We start from the raw sequence: 19,843 nt of genomic DNA on the forward strand, positions 1-19,843 counted from the left end.
TGGTAATAAAATAAAATAACTAAATATCGCTGCTTCATGGAGCAAAGGATCAATCACACCGGTAGGCATAATTAACCAAATGAAAAATAAGGAGCATCAACATGCATGTGTTCATTCGAAGACAAGAAGAAATTTTCACAAACAAAAAACATGCTTTAATCATGTTTCTGGTCACTGGGTCCTGCACCGTCAAGCTCGAGTCGTTTAAATCTTTTTGGATGAGGTTCTTCTTCCTCTTCCTGGCTTGCACCAGTTGCAGTACTACTAGATGCTGCATCATCATCATCATCATAGTAGTGTTGAAGGCCACGCTTGGTATTTCTCGGCTTTAATAATGTTTGCCAAAGCTCCTCCACATCTTCCTCATATACCATACGGACACCACACTTCTTCAGTTGCACAAATTTCATTCCTACGGAGAAGTCCAATTCAAGCTGATAGATATCCTGCCACCCAAGTTGATGGGAGTCTTTATCACGGTGCCCACAGAAGAACCAAATGTGATCCAACACTGGTTGACCCCACTGTCCCCCAAAACCTAGACCAGAAACAGCATAGACTTTTCCGTTGGCTTTCAATGAGCACTGAATTGACCACCGAACCAATGGCGGGAGTGGTTTGAGGACTCTAAAAACGACACAGAATGCGAATCCCATCCACTTGTTAGTAAACCAACCTGGATGCAACTCTACAGTTATCCAAGACCCCATACTTTGGTGATTGTACCACTCTGGAATTTCATCTCCAGGAGCAACAAAGTGAAAATCACGGGTAAATCCGGAAGAAGTCCAATGTTGAAACTTCAGGTAGCGTGTTAGCAATGAAAGTGCTGTACTCTTACAGCTTTCATTCTTCACCATTTTGAAACAATTAACCCCCATCAATTTTCCTATTTGATTGGACAATGTGTCTAATGAAATGCAGTTGCTGCTGTTTATCCATGAACCAGTTGGAAGCTCTGGCAATGTCTGAAGCTTGCGGCACCAATCCAAGTGAAGCCATTCAAGTCTAGAGAGTTGGCCGATGCTCTCAGGTAGTCTAACAAATTGATTTTTGCTCAAATCTAAACTTGTTAACAAGGACAAGCATCCAAAATCACTGGGGATTTCAGAAAGATTGCAGTCACTTAGATCCAAGTTGGTTAATGAATGCAAACCAGACAAACTGGGCAACGACAGTCCTGCCGGAATGTGACTTCTCTTTCGCAATAAATGAAAAGGGTTGAACATCATATTCCATGATTTAGGTGACCGTCCTTTACATCCACCAAGATATAATTCTTTGAGGTTTTTCAAAAGACCAATAGAGGATGGCACTTCTCTTATGCCACTTCCACTCGCATCAAGCTTCTCCAAACAGGCAATAAAACCCAACTCATCTGGCAATTTACCAAGCTTTGAGCAACCAGAAAGATTGAGATCTTTCAGAGATTTTAAGCCACCCACACTGCTTGGAAGACACACAAGACATTTGCAATCTCTCAACGACATAGAAACAAGTCCTTCAAGCATGCCAATAGAGCAAGGTAGTTCTCGTATAGAAGTCCCACTCACATCAACCTCTTCCAAACACGCTATATGGCCTAACTCCTCTGGCAATTTGTCAAGCTTTGAGCAACCAGAAAGATTGAGATCTTTGAGAGATTTCAGGCCACCTACACTAATTGGAAGACACACGAGATCTTCGCAATCTTCCATTTTCAGCAGAGGAAGTCTTTCAAGCATTCCAATAGAGGAAGGTAATTCTCTTATGCCAGTGCCATTCACATGAAGCTCCTCCAAACTTACTAAATGACCCATGTCATCCGGTAGTTTTTTAAGCTTTGAGCAACCAGAAAGATTAAGAACTTTGAGAGATTTTAAGCCACTTACACTGCTTGCAAAATGCACGAGATTCTTGCAATTTTTTAAGCTCAGAATCGTAAGATTTTCAAGCACTTCAACTCCAGGATCAACCTCATACAATCTTGTACAACCTTCTAGAAACAGAAGCTCAAGATGTGGCATACCTTCAAAGTTTGGGGTATTGACAAGATTCAAAGAGTTGCTGAGTTTAACGGTTTTCAAATTGTATAAAGGCTGTCGAGTAAAAGCATAAGAAAATTAGCTTTTATATTCAACAATTTCTTTTGTAAGTAATGAAATATTATTTAAGTACTTGATACCTCTATTTCCAAAGGAAAATGTTCAATGCAACTATGGCACATGTTAAGTTCTAGTAGCTTCTCAGGGTTGAAATGCGCTGGGAGAGATTTCGAGGGATACCCGGTCCATTTAAGAATTCGTAAACTATTAGGAACACATTCAAGCTCATTCGGTAGGTTCCCATTCTTAATGACAAGGTATCTCAATCTGTTCATCATCGAAAAGGATTTAGCATTCACATCCACCTTTACTCCGAGCTCAGTTGAGTCCAGAACAATGCCTTCTATTGCTTCTGTTCCCTATTAAACATCACCAATATAAAATATTAGGTCTAAGAGATTGAGAATATCAGACTACCTTGTCATTAGCGAATGATAACTAAAATCGTTCTTGTACTAAATCTCTTACAGTATTTTTGGTCAAGACATGTTTGACGTCTTGAGGAAGCCATAACCTACTGCGCCTGCCTGGCTCATTAGTAGATTCCCGGCGGACAATTTCCCGACCCATTTCTTGGAGCAAATCGTGCATTCGTAGTCTTCCATATGAAACAGTCAAGAGGCACCTTTCGATAAGAACTTTTATTCCAATAATCGCAGAAACATCGCAACTGATCAGTACTTTTGTTACTCTATCTTTGTCCTCTCCGCAAAAGAAGCATGAAATGTCTAGGAATATTTTCTTCTCTTCATCATCTAGACCATCATAACTTGTTTTAAGTATGTCAAAAATTTCCAAGTTACACACTCTTCCTAGTTTTCTTAATGAACTGTTCCATTCACTTAGATCTCTTCCATGCAAAAAAGAGCCCAGTACTTCAAGAGCTAAAGGGAGACCTTTGGCATAATTTATGACAGATTTAGACAAACCAAGAAAATGTTCTTCAGGGTAACCTCTTTTGAATGCTTTCCAGCTAAAAAGCTGAAGAGAATCCTCATCATTAAATTCCTCAACCTTCAATCTTCTCTCCACTCCATGTTCGATCAATAAATGCTCATTTCTAGTTGTGATGAGAACTCTACTCCCTGAACCAAACCAATCTTGGTTTCCTGCCAAATATTTCAAATGCCTTGAATTGGTCACATCATCAAGAATGAGAAGAACTTTCTTGTGACCTAACAACCTCTTTATTTTGGTGGCTCCTTCATAAAGGTCTGAAATGTCAGCCTTTTTTGTCCAAATCCCAGAGAGAAGTTGCTTTTGTAGAATAAGTAAACCACTTTTTTCAACGGAGTCTCTAACATCGGTAAGAAGGAAACTAAATTCAAATTCATGAGAGATTCTCTCATACACCGCTCTTACCATAGTTGTCTTACCAATCCCGCCCATTCCCCATATACCAATGAAACGGACGTCATCCACCCCTACACCTAAAAGAAAATTGAGTGGCTGCAATCTTGAGTAAATTCCAACTAGATTTTCAGCAAAACTGAATGATGTAGGTTGCAGTTTTTTCCATATAACTTCAACAATATCTCTAATGAGCTTTGCTTCATACCTACAATACAGAATAGACCAAAATCATCAGTTTATTGATATGAAGAATTAGTTTATGAAAATGTATCTGCATTGGACTCGATTTCTTTTATATTTTTGCAGTGACATTTAAAAAGCATCAGAAGATCAATTGATCATCTGCCTATATTACTTCTGAATAACATAATGAAGAGCGCAAAAATTAATTGTTTGTCAATTAATGCAATGGAAGGAGACAAAACAAGAAAAGAGTAAATGTATACCATTCCTTTGAATTCCACCCAGAGAAAGTTGCCACTTCAGTTAAAGCAGATCTCCATCTTTGCACCTTCTCTTTATCTTTCTTAAACCTTTCTTCATGATCAATGAAAACTTCTTTAAATCTCCCTGTTTGCTTTCGTACATCAGAGGGATCAACGTCATAGAAAATTGGCAGCACCGTTTCTCTTGCTTTCATGCATTCAAGAATTCTTACAAGTTCATCCAAGCACCACGTTGACCATGCATAATTTTGTGAGAGAACAATGAGGGCAAATCTTGATTCTTCAATTGCAGCAAAAAGTGCTGGAGAAATAGCTTCCCCTTTGTGAAGTTCAGGATCATCCCTGAAAGTTATGATTCCTTGATAATCCAGTGCAGTGTATAAATGGTCTGTAAAAGCCTTTCGAGTATCCTCTCCTCTAAAACTCAAAAAGACATCATATTTCCACCGAGGAGCTGAAGAGCTTTGTATGCTCATTTCCAATTGAACCTACTGTCCTACAGTCCTACTGCATAGTAAATAGAAATAATGATGGATTTCTTTGTAAATTCACTATATATGAACATTCATTCTAATAAACGAATCGAGTATGAAACGACAAACATTAGTTGCTTTACTTTTTCGTGGGAAACTAATTCTATCATAAGAAATTTTGAATAGAAATTCATCATCAATGGGCATTAAAGCCTCTTTTACACTAAAATATCAGCATAGCCAAAAAAAAAAATCTGAAACAAATAGTAGAAATGTAGCAAACCGACGTAAATAAGGAGAAAATGGAGCTTTAACCTGAGTTTGGGGTCAATTTGAAGTTGCCGTTCAGTCTTCAAATATGCGAATCAGACATATAGCAGCAGTACTTGGGTCAAATGAACAGAAAATACAACAAGATCTAGAAGCAAGCGAGGGCGAGACTGAGAGAAGTCTTAAGATTTAGTGAGAGAAGACTGGCTGAAAAAATGGGGGAGGATGGAATATGGATACCAATTTGTCCGAAAAAAAACAGGTATTTCCTATTCCGGGCTCCAAACGGTGTTATATTTTAGTGGGGGTTGCCTTAAAATAGGGAAAGATTCCCTCATGTTCCTCGGTCTTCACGTTCGAGTTTTTTCTCATTTTTCATAAATGTCCACTAGCATTCGTTGCAGGCTTGCAGCATCCAAGAGTTATGTAGACTGTTGAGAATGTGAAAGCGTTGAACACATTAAAAAATTAAAACCTTCCAGAACAGTCTGGGCTTTTCCATTTATTGCCCATTGGTTGTCTCCCATTGGTTTTTAGTGTTATGCTCATTATACGAGAGGCCGAATTACACAAGCTGCTCCCATGTTTGGAGGATGCAACATCTTTAAAATTGAAAAGCTTAACAAAGAGCCAGTCTAAGCCAGCCTAACACAGGGCTTTATAGAAGTGAATGGATGGTTCCGAACTGGATGAGCAGCGGAAGGGCTCAGCAGATTTTCTCCATTCTCTAATATTATCTACTGTCGTAACTAATGATCATCAATTAATTTTTATTTTTATTCTATGACTTGCATAATTTTTTTTTTCCCTCCTTGCCTCCTATCCATCATCTTTCTGCTCCAATCCCATTCTTATTATTCACACATCTTCTCCTCAAACCTCATTCAGAAACAAAAATAAGAACATTATTAGACAGAACATAAACTACAATATTTTGCGCTCTCAATAGACAACATGTTGCATAAAGTATTCCATGGTACCTCCATTCTCTTCATTTTCCAAATACCTCCAGTTGAGAAATCAAGTTCAACAAAAGATATTAAGCCCTCTCTATACATCTATGGGATGTATCAAGCACATGCTCTTCACTCCACGCTAATCAATGATGCCAATCTCTCCAATCCAAACCTTGACTTTGTTAATTATTACCTGAGAAATTTGTTCATATCCAAAAGAACTTGAGCACAATTTCTTGTGTCAGATTCATAGTTTCTCCTAAAACAATAAAAGTAAGAACCAAAACTATGATGAAATACCACAAATCCCATAGATAATTACGCGAGAAGGTATCAGATATTTTTGCCAGTCCACAGATGCCAGCAAAACAATAAAGAGGGGAAAGAGAGGTTCCAATAATTTTTATTTTTTGGGCAATGCATATCCAATAATTTTAATGGAGCCACTAATAACATTTTTGTTTCGTTACCAAGGAAAGAAAAGGAGATGAGTGAAAAAAAGGGTGGGGGAGAGGATGAGAGTACATAAAATTAAAAACAAAAAACCATTTGAACTTTGTTCTTATCTTTAAAAAAGTCATGTCTTCCTTTTTCTTCCTCTTCAAAAATCATAAACGTAAATCAAACAGGTTCTTAGAATTGATAAGCAACAATTTCTCCACATGCTAAAGAACAATTTTTCCCAACTTGCCTCTCATTCATTACCATTAAGAACAATGAAGCATGCTAACCTTTCCCAACCTCTCATCTCCTGGTTTTGTCAAGAACCTCAATGTATCTCTTTGGGATCCCATATTGTTCAATCAAGTGTTTTGCAAGATTCTCAATCACTCCACCTTGAACCAGAACCTCCTGCCCCTTCTTATCTAAAGGAAAAACATAAGTGTATTCATCAGTAACTCTCAGAAGGAATCCTCATAATGTGACAATAAATATTATCCCCAGACAATCAAATTGACTAGAGAGCATTTGGAGTATGGGAGAAAGGTTGTTAAATGTAAATGTGTATACTACGTATATATGTAAACCAGAATTCAATATTACAAAAAAAGTAAACAAAATAAACAAAAAAAAAAATACAAACAATCACTTCCATGTCTCATTGAAAAAAAAAATATAAAGGCAGAATCTGCACTAAAATTTTCACAAATGTTAACCTGTCTAATAAAATACTACAGTCCACATAATGAATCAAGGGAGAAAAGATACTCATTATAAAAACTAATTCACCGTGCATATTTGTGCCACACACCTGGTAGTTCTGCCACGGTTGTACTACAAGCGAACTTCTTTTGTAGCTCTGATGCCAAAGCTTCAGGATCCACTAAAAATGTTTCCAGTCCTGATAACTTGGTCATTTTCTTATTACCTTGCCACCTTTCTGTCATTATCTGGACTGTTTTCAAACCACCTTTACTAACAACCGAGTCATTTCCCCTTGTCACAATGTGATGGGCTTGCATCCGGATCACAAATGCTGCTCCCAAGTCTCTGTTATGGATTTCTGTAGGGTATGTTGAACCTTTCTTTATGGCCCCCTTGAACAGTGCATCACACAATATCGCATCCAAAATCACAATGGATATATCTGTCGGCTTAACCAGGTTTTCCTTTTCAACATATTTAAACACAATGTCAGTGGCATCTGAAGCACTGTAAAGCTCGCCTGTGTCAGCACCTACAGAAGCAAATACTGGATTTACATGTACACTTGGTTTATAGATCTCAGCCACTTCAAGGATTTTGACCGACCGACTTTCACTGACAGCAGGAACACCAGTTTGAACAGCTTCTTCAACTTGTCGTTTCTCGGGCTTGAAAGATGAGTAATCTGGATGGCTGCGGTTAACAGAAAGTAATACAGACTCCTCCTTATATTTATCTTCCTTCACTCTAATCTGCAGAGATGTTTGGGTGCCAACATTAAACCAATAGCAAAGACAATAAGGATTTAAATCACAGGAAGCTTAATTCAACCAGTCTCTGTCACTCTCTACTCTGGCTATAAACAAGATTATCACCCCCTTTCAGAATGTATCAGAGACTTGAGCTGTGATATGAAAGAGACTCGAAAGTCTTCACAAGTTACCACTAAACAGTAGTTGTATGGATCATTATTAAACTAAACTGAAGAAGTTTGTCCATGTCTAAAAGTCAACAAACCACGTATACACTATGACTATCGAAATACAATGAAGAATCACCAAAAAGAAAAAGTACTGCTGAACAATTAGGTAAAGGTTATTGACTATACAACAAGAGATTCTATTGTGTTTTTTACTCGCATGTATTAATCTTCCGAAAGCTCATAGAAATCTGGCATAACATACTTTTACAAACCTGTTTTTCAAGCCCCAATGCAAAGAGATAACAAACATATACAAAGGGAAAGAATTCGAGTGAAGATAAAACCAATAATGCCAATCATGATGCTCAAAATCATTTGAACAAATTTGGGCATACATCTCAATTACTATAACCCAATTCTTCATTAGCCCTTAATACAATAGAGATTTATACTATAACTTGATCAGTAATTGGTATAAATATATAAGAAAAATGAAATTTGCAAATATCGTCAAGAACACAGAGCAACAAAACCATGCATTAAATACAAAAAGGTGCCGACTGTTGACAACACCATAAGGATGCGCAGAACGTGTTCAGAATCCAAACTACAAAAAGACTGATATAGATAACCCTCAAAATGACTAGGTTAAAACTGAAAAAGTGGTCACTTTCGAGAAAGAGGAAATGAAAGCATAACGTACCAATCCTGTAGAACATTTAGCTTGTAACCACTTTGATAATTTCTTGTATGATGATGTCCAGTGTGATGCCTGAAGGCCTAAAAGGTAAAACATAGTTTGACCTGCAGCACCACAAAAAAAATCATGAGATCTTATAAATGAAGTATATGCACAGGGAGAGTAGAGACAGATCATGCAAATTTTCACAAAGATTATATCTTTACCATACCATAGAGTGCTTCTGGGCATGGGAATGTCTTTGTCTTTGACAGTTGTATGCAATGCTTGCGAAAGACATTTTTCCAAAAGCATGTCCACATCCTCGGTGGAAAGAGGGTGTTGAATTGTTGATCCTCCCCAGTTGACTGATAGGCGGAATCATCATCTGTTAGCTTCAGATCACCTACATTTGCAGTTACTTCTGCACCAATCTCATTCCTAGCATCAATCGGTGAAACTGAAGCAGAACTTGGTTCAGACTGCACATCAGCAACATCAACATGTTGCCCCATTTCCTTATCATCAATGCCATTCAGTTGATCATGTGATCCATCATTTGCACCATCAAATGAATCAGAAATTTGAGCTGCTGACAATGTAGGATCCTCAAAAACAGCATCTTCTAAGAAACCTGCATTTGGCACATAAGGGCCCTCAACTGATTCCCTGAAACAAATATTCCACAACAAATATTCCCAGAAGTTTTCTATGTGTCAATCATAAGATTCATATCTCTGTGTCAATTCACACAGATACTTGCCAAAGTAAGTCACCATAATAGTGAGCAATTTTTAAGGCTTTTCCACGCAACCCAGCTTTTAATGCTTCAGTGCAGCTCATACTAGTAGTTCCCACCTGTAAAGATATTCACCAATAAGAAGATTATGACCTTTAGTTACATAAATAGATATTCACCAACGGTTGTCTCAAAACATAGCATATACTATTCACACAGAAGCTTACAGCAATGGGAGCTCGATTTCCTGGAACTTTAACCGCCCATGCTTCCCCAGCTATAGACAGTGGCAGACCTTCAGCAGGTATGCTGATACCAGGAAACATCAAATCCGCCCCTCCAATAACATATCGAGAAACCTCTTTAACTTATTCGACTACAAACCCTCTCCCTTAACAAAACCTCACATAAACCTCAAGAGTTCCAACGTCGTCGTCGTCGTCGTCGTCGTCGCCGACCCTTTCCGCAACCTCTGGTTCCGCCTCTACACTCCCACCGCTGCTACCACCAAGCTCCCCATCACTGTCTTCTTCCACGGCAGCGGTTCGCCTTCATGTCCGCCGCTTCAAGACGACTTCTGTCAGCGCCTCGCTCGCGAGCTCCCCGCCGTCGTCGTCTCTGTTAACTACCGCCTAGCGCCGGAGCATCGGTATCCGTGCCAGTACGACGACGGTTTCGACGTCCTCAAGTTCATCGACGACAGTCAAAGCAGCTTGTTCGAGGGCGCGAATCTCGGGCAGTGCTTTCTGGCCGGGGACAGCGCCGGCGGGAACATAGCGCACCACTTGGCGATCATAGCGAGCGGGCACGAGTTTCGGGATCTGAACGTGGTCGGAATCTTAGCAATTCAGCCGTTTTTCGGTGGAGAGGAGTGGACGGAATCGGAGACGAGACTGAAGAGTGTGCCGCTGGTGAACGTAGAGCGGACGGACTGGATGTGGAAGGCGTTTTTGCCGGAGGGTTCTGATCGGGACCACCCGGTAGTGAATGTGTTCGGGCCGAACGCGGTGGATAGTTCGGGGGTTGATACGAAGACAATAAATTTTAACAAACAAAAACAATGCATTAACCATGTTTCTGGTCACTAGGTCCTGCTCCGTAAAGCTCAAGTCGTTTAAATCTTTTTGGATGAGGTTCTTCTTCCTCTTCCTGACTTGCACCGGTACCAGTACTACTAAAGGCTGCATCATCATCATCATAGTAGTGTTGAAGGCCTCGCTTGGTATTGCCAGTACAACTTGATGCTGCATCATCATCATCATAGTAGTGTTGAAGGCCTCGCTTGGTATTGCTCTGCTTAAATAATGTTTCCCAAAGCTCCTCAATATCCCCCTCATATATCATACGGACCCCGCATTTCTTCACTTGCACAATTTCATCACCGAATTTTTCCACCTTATGGATGGATTTAAATGAGAATACAAGCTCATAGTAGATATCCTGCCACACTTGTTTATAGTATTCATCACGGTGCACATAGAAGAACCAAATGTGATCTGACACAGGTTGACCCCATTTTCCCCCAAACAATATACCAAAAGGCTCCAAGAATTGTCCATTGACCCTCAGTGAGCGATTAATGGACCACTCAGCCAAAGGCGGGAGTGGTTTCAGGAGTCTAAAAACAACACACAAGGCGAATCCCATAAACTTGTCACTAAACCAACCTGGATGCAGCCGTACAGTTATCGAAGACCCCACTCTTTGGTAATTGTACCACTCTGGAATTTCATTTCCAGGAGCAACAAAGTGAAATCTAGCTTCTTTAAAATGTACGGAAGAACCACAATGTTGAATCTTCAGGTAGCGTGTTAGCAATGAAAGTGCTGTACTCTTATATCTTTCATTCTTCACCAGTCTGAAACAGTTAACACATGTTGCTTCTAGCACCGCATTGGTTTGACCTATTGGATTGGACAATGTATCTAATGAAAAGCAGTTGCTTACGTTTACCCATACATGAGATGGAAGGTCTGGTAACGTCCGAAGCTTGCAGCACCAATCCAAGTAAAGATATTTAAGTCTATAGAGTTGGCCAATGCTCTCGGGGAGTGTAACAAATTGATTTTTGCTCAAATTTAAACTTCTCAATGAGGCTAAGCATCCAAAATCACTGGGGATTGATTCTTCAGAAAGATTGCAGTCACTTAGATCCAGTTTAGTTACTGAACGCAAACCAGATAACAATCCTGCTGGAATGCAACTTGTTTTTCGCAAAAACTGAAGGGAGTTGAACATCATATTCCACGATTTACGTGACTGTTCTTTACAACCACCAAAAGATAATTCTTTGAGGTTTTTCAAAAGACCAATAGAGAAGGGCACTTCTCTTATGCCACTTCCACTCGCATCAAGCTTCTCCATACAGGCAACAAAACCCAACTCATTTGGCAATTTATCAAGCTTTGAGCAACCAGAAAGATTGAGATCCTTGAGAGATTTTAAGCCACCTGCACTGCTTGGAAGACACACAAGATGTTTGCAATCTCTCAAGGACAAAGAAACAAGTCTTTCAAGCATGCCCATAGAGCAAGGTAGTTCTCGTATAGAAGTTCCACTCGCATCAACTTCTACCAAACACTCCAGATGGCCCAACTCCTCGGGCAATTTGTCAAGCTTTGAGCAACCAGATATATTAATAACTTTGAGAGATTTTAAGCCACCGATACTAGTTGGAAGACACACGAGATCTTTGCAATCTTTCATTTTCAGCAGAGGAAGTCTTTCAAGCATTCCAACAGAGGAAGGTAGTTCTCTTATGCCAGAGCCATTCACATGAAGCTCCTCCAAACTTTCTAAATGACCCATGTCATTCGGTAGTTTCTTAAGCTTTGAGCAACCAGAAAGATTAAGAACTTTGAGAGATTTTAAGCCACGTACACTGCTTGCAAAATGCACGAGATTCTTGCAATCTTTCAAGTTCAGCAAAGTAAGTTTTTCAAGCACTTCAATCCCTGGGTCAACCTCACACAATCTTGTACAACCATCAAGAAACAGAAGCTCAAGATATGGCATACCTTGAAAGTTTGGGGTGTTGACAAGATTCAAAGAGTTGCTGAGTTTAATGGTTTTCAACCTGTATAAAGGCTGTCAAGTAAAAGCATAAGAAAATTAGCTTTTTATATTCAACGATTTCTTCTGTAAGTATGAAATATTATGCAAGTTAGTACTTGATACCTTTATTCCCAACAGAAAATGTTTGATGCAACTATGGCACATGTTCAGTTCTAGTAGCTTCTCTGGGTTGAAATGCGATGGGAGAGATTTCAAGGGATATCCGGTCCATTCAAGAATCTGTAAACTATTAGGAAGACATTCAAGCCCATTTGATAGGTTCCCATTCTTAATGATAAGGTATCTCAATTTGTTCATCATCGAAAATGATTTAGCATTCACGTCCACCTTTACTCCAGGTTCACTTGAGTTGAGAACAATGCCTTCTATTGCTTCAGTTCCCTACACCAATATAAAATATTAGGGCTAAGAAATTGAGAATATTAGACTACCTTTTCATTAGCAAATATAACTAAGTTGTCTTATACTAAATCTCTTACAGTATTTTTGGTCAAGACATGTTTGACGTCTTCAGGAACCCATAACCTGCTGCGCCTGCCTGGCTCATTAGTAGATTCCCGGCGGACAATTTCCCGACCCATTTTTTGGAGCAAATCGTGCATTCGTAGTCTTCCATATGAAACAGTCAAGAGAGATCTTTCGGTGAGAGCATCTATTCCAGAAATTGCAGAAACATCACAACCGATCAATACTTTTGATACCCGATCTTTTTTCTCTCCGCAAAAGAAACATGCAATGTCTAGGAATATTTTCTTCTCTTCATCATCTAGATCATCAAAACTTGTTTTAAGTATGCAAAAAATTTCCAAGTTGCAATTTCTTCCTAGTTTTCTTAATGCACTGTTCCATCCACTTAGATCTCTTCCACGCAATAAAGAACCCAGTACTTCAAGAGCTAAAGGGAGACCTTTGGCATAATTTATAACAGATTTAGACAACTCAAGAAAATCTTTTTCAGGGTGACCTCCTTTGAATGCTTTCAAGCTGAAAAGCTGAAGAGAATCCTCATCATTGAATTCTTTGATCTTCAATCTTCTCTCCACTCTATGTTCAATCAACAAATGCTCATATCTAGTTGTGATAAGAACTCTACTCCCTGAACCAAACCACTCTTGGTTTCCTGCCAAAAATTTTAAATGGCTTGAATGGTTCACATCATCAAGAATGAGAAGAACTTTTGTGTGACGTAACAACCTCCTTATTATGGTGGCTCCTTCATGAAGGTCTGATATGTTAGCCTCTTCTGTCCAAATCCCAGAGAGAAGTTGCTTTTGTAGATTAAGTAGACCTCTTTTTTCAACTGATTCTCTAACATCAGTAAGAAGGAAACTAACTTCAAATTCATGAGAGATTCTCTCAAACACCGCTCTTACCATAGTTGTCTTACCAATCCCGCCCATTCCCCATATCCCAATGAAGCGAACGTCATCCACCCCTACACCTAAAAGCAAATTGAGTGGCTGCAGTTCTGTTGAGTAAATTCCAACTAGATTTCTTGCATAACTGAATGATGTAGCTTGCAATTTTCTCCGTATAACTTGAACAATATCTCTGATGAGCTCTGATTCATACCTCCTACAACACAGAATAGACTAAACTCATCAAGTTATTGATATGAAGATTTAGTTTATGAAAATGTACCTACATTAGACTTGATTTCTTATATATTCTCATAATGACATTTAAAAAGCCTCAGAAGCTCAATTGGTTATCTGCCTATATTATTTTTGAATAATATAATAAAGATTAAACAGTGCAAAAACAACTATTGTAAAGCAAAGAGTATATGCATACCATTCCTTGGAGTTCCACCCAGAGAAACTTGCCACTTCTGTCAAAGCATATCTCCACCTTTGCACTTTCTCATTCTCATCCCTAAACCTTTCTTCATGATTAGCGAAGGCTTCTCTAAAACTCCCTGTTTGCTTTCGTACATCAGAGGGATCAACATCATAGAAAATTGGCAGCACCGTTTCTCTTGCTTTCATGCATTCAAGAATTCTTACAAGTTCATCCAAGCACCATGTTGACGATGCATAATTTTGTGAGAGAACAATGAGGGCAAATCTTGATTGTTTAACTGCAGCAAAAAGTGCTGGAGAAATAACTTCCCCTTTTTCAAGATCAGGATCATCCCTGAAAGTTTTTATTTTTTGATGATCCAATGCAGTGTATAAATAGTTTGTAAAACCCTTTCGAGTGTCCTTGCCTCTAAAACTCAAAAAGACATCGTATTGCCACTGAGGTGAAGAACTTTGTATGCTCATTCCCAATTGAACCTAGTGTCCTACTGCATAGAAAATAGAAATGATTACGGATTTCCTTGTAAATCCACTATATACGACCATTCATTCTAATAAACGAATCGACAAACATTAGTTGCTTTGCTTTGTGGTGGGAAACTAATTTTATCATAAGAAATTTTGAATAGAAATTCATCGACAATTGGCATTGAAGCCTCTTTTACAATAAATCATCAGCAGAGATGCAGAATTACTAGGGAAAGAAAAAGACCAAATATTATGCTGAAAAAAAAAATAGAAGAAATTTAGGGAAACAACGAAAATAAAGAAAAATGGAGCTTTAACCTGAGTTTGGGGTGAATTTGAAGTTGCGGTTCAGTCTTCAAACATGCGAATCACGATTCACGAAGCAGCAGTAGTTGATCGATAAATGAACAGGTATTGCTTAATTTGTCCCGATCAGCAGTAACTCGATCAGAAGCAAGCAAGCAAGACTGAGAGAATACTAGCTCAAAGAAAAGGATATAATGATAGATACAAAGGTGTTGTGCGAGTTCCCTTTTTGACCACAAAAAAGAGAGAAAAAAAAAACCGAAGTGTTGCCTTTTCAGTCAAAAAGTATATTTTATTAGTGTGGATTCCCTCGTGTTCCTCGCTCTTCATGTCGTGGAGTAAGATATTTTTTTCAAAACTGTCCTATAGTACATACAGCATATAACTCCTGTGACTGTTGAGAATGTGAAATCATTGCACACATTAGAAAATTAAAACCTTTAAAAACAATTTCTGATTTTTCATTTATTGTCCATTTAAATATCATGAAAATAAAGTAGATCAGTCCACACGCGAATGCCTGTGCCGGTCAACCACGGCAGTGGTGGTGGGAATTAGGAGGCCAAACCAGATAACCTGCTACTATGTTTGGAAAAGGCAACACCTTTGAAATTGAAATGCTTAACTAAGAACCGGCCTGAGCAGTCATGTTGGAACGCAGGGCTTTATAGAGGAAGACTAGAAATCTAGAAGAGTATGAATGGGTCCGAACTGGGTGAGCAGCGGGAAGGTTCAGCAGATTTTCTCCATTGTCTAATATTCTCTACTGTGTAACCCATGATCATCCTTCAATTAATTTTCATCTTTATTCTATGACTTGCATATATACATTAATTTTTGCTCCTTCCTCGTATCCATCATCTTGCTTCTCCAATCCCGTTATTATCATTCACACATTTTCTCCTCAAACCTCATTAATTTAGCAACAAAAATAAGAACATTACCAGTCAGAACCTCAAGTCCCCAACTATAAGATGTTGCATAAAGTATTCCATGGTAGTACCTCCATTGTCTTCATTTTCCCAATCCCACCAATTGAGAAATCAAGTTCAACAAAAGATATTAAGCCCTCTCTATACACATCTATGGGATGTATCAAGCACAGGCACTTCACTCCTCCACGCTAATCAATGATGCCAATCTCTCCAATCCAAACCATGACCTTGTTAATTATTACCTGAAAGAAAATTGTTCATATCCAAAAGAACTTGAGTGCAATTTCTTGTGTTAGATTCATAGTTTCTCCTAAACAAATTAAAAGTAAGAACCAAAACTACGATGAAATAATAGACTGAAGTCACTGAACCACAAATCCCATACATAACTACGCCAGAGCGTATCAGGTATTTTTGCCAGTCCACCATAATGTAGACAGATATATAGTAGATTATAAAACCATTCCGTCACCTTCGCTGCTTGACTGCTTCACTCTTAATTACTTTGTTCATAGTCAACAGCAAAACAAGATGGCCGAAATCCAAAGCTCACCAAATCTGCCATGGACCGTCCGCCTCTTCATCTCCGCCGCTTCCTTCGCAGTCGACGCCCCTCGCCGCTCAAACCTCACCATCAACCGTCGCCTCTTTAACTTGTTTGACTACAAACCCTCCCCCTTAACAAAACCTCACAAAAACCTCAAGAGCTCTGACGTCGTCGTCGCCGCCGACCCTTCGCGCAACCAGGGCCGGTCCTGAGTTTTTCAAGGCCCTGGGCAAAAAGTAACAGAAGTCCCTCTTACATATTCATCAACACAAAGAAAAATAAAAAAGAGTCTTCAAGAATTGAATTCTCCAAAGAAATCAAACATAAGTCTAGTAGAGAGTAGCTCATTAATCCACATAAAGGGAAAAAAAAAAAAACGTAATTCCTTCCTAACCAAAATAGAATCAAAATAATACCTTTCATACAAATCTTCAGTCTCAAGTGCTAATTTTGACAATAGCAAAAATTCCTCTAAAATTGGAAACTGAACACAAATTAGTTGAGGGTTTATACATTTGAAAGATTTCTTAATTAAAATTAGATGAGAATACGTACCACTCTTTACTTCAAACTATCCTTCTAAAGTTTGACATTTGACGGCTTGTGCAGGAAAAGAAAAAAAATAAGAAAAAGATGAGAGATTAGATCCCATAGTGGAGGAGGGGAGAATATGAAGAGACGTTTTCTTTGTCTTTTGGTGAGAGAGAGAGAGAGAGAGAGAGAGAGAGAGAGAGCTGGGTCTGCCTTGGGAGTTGAGAGACTAGAATGAAAAATATTTGTTTCAAGAAATTTTTCTTTTGGTCAGTTGGTTTACTATTTTATTCATCGTCTTTGATTTGTTTCAGCCGTTGAACCCAAACACAACATATATAAATGTGCCTCCAATATATAAAACATGTATGGGCTGATCAAAAGTTTGTGCCCCCTTGATATTGCGGCCCTGGGCAATCGCCAAGGCTACCCAGTGTCAAGGTCGGCCCTGCCCGCAACCTCTGGTTCCGCCTCTACAGTCCCACCGGTGCTACCACCAAGCTCCCCATCATCGTCTTCTTCCACGGCGGCGGGTTCGCCTTCATGTCCGCCACTTCTACGACGACTTCTGTCAACGCCTCGCTCGCTAGCTCCCCGCCCTCATCGTCTCCGTCAACTACCGCCTCGTGCCGGAGCATCGATATCTGTGCTAGTACGACGACGGTTTCGACGTCCTCAAGTTCATCGACGACAGCTAAAGCAGCTTGTTCGATGGAGCGATTCTCGGGCAGTGTTTTCTGGCCGGAGACAGCGTCGACGGGAATATAGCGCACCACATGGCGATCAGAGAGAGCGAGCACAAGTTTCGGGATCTAAAGGTGGTCGGAATCTTGGCGATTCAGCCGTTTTTCGGCGGAGAGGAGCGGACGGAATCGGAGACGAGACTGAAGAGTGTGCCGCTGGTGAATGTAGAGCGGACGGACTGGATGTGGAAGGCGTTTTTGCAGGAGGGATCGGATCGGGACCACCCGGTGGTCAATGTGTTCGGGCCGAACGAGGTGGATATTTCGGGGGTTGATTTTCCGGAGACGATTGTGTTTGTTGGGGGATTTGATCCATTGCAGGATTGGCAGAAGAGGTACTACGAGGGATTGAAGAAACGGGGAACCAAGCGGAGCTGGTGGTGTTTCCAAATGCCATTCATACTTTCTATGCTTATACCGAGTTGGATGACTCTTCCGTGTTTATTAACAGAGTCAGAGATTTCGTACAAAACGCAATTAGTGTAAAAGTAAAATGGAATCGGAATTGGTCTACTTATTTCATTTCTGATGAGCTCGAAATGAGTTCTCAAAATTAACCATATTGACAGTTGTTAGTATATAGCAAGTAGGGATCGTTCTATCCGGGGATTGAGGGTGCTCCTGTAATTTATACGTCAAGAAAAGAATATTAATTATAGAAATACAATATCTACGAAAATTACAAAGAATTAAGAGGGGATTTCGAAACTTTGTGTCTAAATCTAACTACTAAATATTATACAAGTCATCAAACAAATCTGAATCCAAGTAGAAGTAGATGAATGGAGGAAGTAGAGATATAATTAACAACCATTAACACATTACGCAGATTATCAAACATAATTTCGAATCAAACATATCATAGAAAGAAATCAATCAAGAACAAACCATGAACGCATGCATAAGTTCTTATTACTTCCCTTAATTAGATTAACTAGATGAACTCACCATAATTAACCCTATTAATCATGCAAAGCTAGTGAGTGATCAATTCTCCAACAAAACACAATTAACGCATTAAGAACATGTGGAAGTTTGATTGATTTAAGCAAAGACGACAAGTTAGAACGCTAATCTTATCATGCAAAGCTCATTGTTGATTTACCTAAGGAATTATAGGTTTTCCACGTAGCAATTAAGATCTAGAACGCTAGCATATCTTAATTTGGATGCAATTACATGCTTATAATTCTAAGTTGCACACCAAAGAACATAATCACATAAAATGTGGAATTGAAGCACAAAATCAACAAACAATCATGACATATATGAAACTGAAAATTATAATCTGAAAAACCTAAAACAAAACATGCTTCATGATTATTGGAAATCAATCTTTAACATCCAAACTTTAATCTAACAAGAATTAGAAACATCCAAAATAACAAAACAAAAATCTGTTTTGAATTACAAGAAAAGAAAACCGAAATTAAACTAGAAAAGGACATGGTTACACTTTTGAAGATCTCAAGAACGCAAGAAAGCTTCAAAGGTGGTGGAGGCAAGATGAGGACCACGGCAAGGAGATGTTGATGGAGCTTGATCACGACTTCTTGACTTAAAGAGAGGATGATGAAATTTTGAGAGAGAAAAGGGGAGGATTGCGTATTTGATTCAGGGTTTGATGATATTTTTAATGAGAGAATGTGTCCAATGGTCGTTGTTGATGCTCCTATTTATAGGAGGATGGCAACTTAGTCTCCAAGTCCTCAAGATTGATCCACATAGCATTAACTAATCAAATAATGCCACGTCAGTTCTGCCATGTCACTCAACCAATGAGAAGCCTCCAATTTAACACCTTGATTTAGGGAGATTATTTTTGCATGATTATTTTCTGATTTTTCTCTTAATTTTCAGCCAAATATCTAGACATGAACCTAGACAATGTATTTGGATGCATTTTGGACCTTTTCTCCCTTAAATCTCTCCATGGCTTTATCCTTAATGTTCTCCCCTTGATTTTGTCTTGATTTTCACATTAAAATTGCAGATTTTATTCTCTAATTTCAGCCAACATATCTTGAGGGAATTAAGGAACGAATCTGAAGTTGTTTTGAGCCTTTTCTTGTTGCACAATCCCATGAAACTCTCCCAAGATTTTCTCAACGTAATCTCCTTGATTATCACCTTGATTTTCATATTATCTCCATCATTTCCCATGCAAAAATCAGATTTAATCTCCCATAATATCTCCCACGTCATCTTCAAGTCATGTGGTCTCCTAATGCCCTCAGGTTTCCTAGCCTCATCAGGATTCCTGCGTTAACTGGGATTCCTAGTTGGACCAGGAAAACTCCATTTTCTCATTTCTGCATCTTTTTAGCTCATTTCCTGCGTTTGAAGTTCATTTCTACATAAATACAAC

General features: G+C 39.0%; 4 protein-coding genes and 2 pseudogenes across 5 annotated transcripts in view; 1 reads left to right on the forward strand and 5 right to left on the reverse strand.

Moving 5' to 3' along the window:
- Window positions 1-2,687, reverse strand: LOC112172467 (disease resistance protein RPV1). Its single transcript, XM_040508104.1, has 3 exons — window positions 2,553-2,687; window positions 2,165-2,436; window positions 1-2,078 (listed from the first exon to the last, which is right to left on the reverse strand). The coding sequence occupies exons 2-3, from the start codon at window positions 2,360-2,362 to the stop codon at window positions 156-158; spliced, it is 2,121 nt and encodes a 706-aa protein (XP_040364038.1). The 5' UTR covers window positions 2,363-2,436; window positions 2,553-2,687; the 3' UTR covers window positions 1-155.
- Window positions 1-5,774, reverse strand: part of LOC112168850 (disease resistance protein RUN1) — a 33,285-nt gene extending 27,511 nt beyond the window's left edge. Inside the window, exons 1-2 of the mRNA XM_040508102.1 lie at window positions 5,607-5,774; window positions 4,672-5,505 (exon numbers count right to left, since the gene is read on the reverse strand). The gene's annotated coding sequence lies outside the window, so the exon portion shown is untranslated. The remainder of the gene's footprint in view (window positions 1-4,671; window positions 5,506-5,606) is intronic.
- On the reverse strand, window positions 2,523-4,359 carry LOC121048818 (TMV resistance protein N-like). Its single transcript, XM_024309823.2, has 2 exons — window positions 3,884-4,359; window positions 2,523-3,642 (listed from the first exon to the last, which is right to left on the reverse strand). Exons 1-2 carry the CDS (start codon window positions 4,357-4,359, stop codon window positions 2,523-2,525), a joined length of 1,596 nt encoding a protein of 531 aa, XP_024165591.2.
- Window positions 5,775-6,313: 539 nt separating the features above from the next.
- LOC112170667 lies at window positions 6,314-9,864 on the reverse strand (annotated as a pseudogene).
- Window positions 9,399-16,264, reverse strand: LOC112172466 (TMV resistance protein N). 2 transcript variants are annotated; one of them, XM_024309820.2, is made up of 6 exons: window positions 16,127-16,264; window positions 14,732-15,896; window positions 13,938-14,433; window positions 12,623-13,718; window positions 12,246-12,524; window positions 9,399-12,155 (listed from the first exon to the last, which is right to left on the reverse strand). In XM_024309820.2, exons 3-6 carry the CDS (start codon window positions 14,408-14,410, stop codon window positions 10,134-10,136), a joined length of 3,870 nt encoding a protein of 1,289 aa, XP_024165588.1. In that variant the 5' UTR covers window positions 14,411-14,433; window positions 14,732-15,896; window positions 16,127-16,264; the 3' UTR covers window positions 9,399-10,133. The 2 variants fall into 2 exon arrangements, with proteins under 2 accessions (XP_024165588.1, XP_040364034.1); XM_040508100.1 differs by lacking the exons at window positions 14,732-15,896; window positions 16,127-16,264 and having other exon boundaries at window positions 12,623-13,735; window positions 13,938-14,067.
- LOC112170668 lies at window positions 16,154-18,062 on the forward strand (annotated as a pseudogene).
- Window positions 18,063-19,843: the final 1,781 nt, after the last annotated feature.

This window comes from Rosa chinensis, chromosome 6, assembly GCF_002994745.2.
Source record: "Rosa chinensis cultivar Old Blush chromosome 6, RchiOBHm-V2, whole genome shotgun sequence".
In the NCBI taxonomy this organism is placed as follows: Eukaryota; Viridiplantae; Streptophyta; class Magnoliopsida; order Rosales; family Rosaceae; genus Rosa; species Rosa chinensis.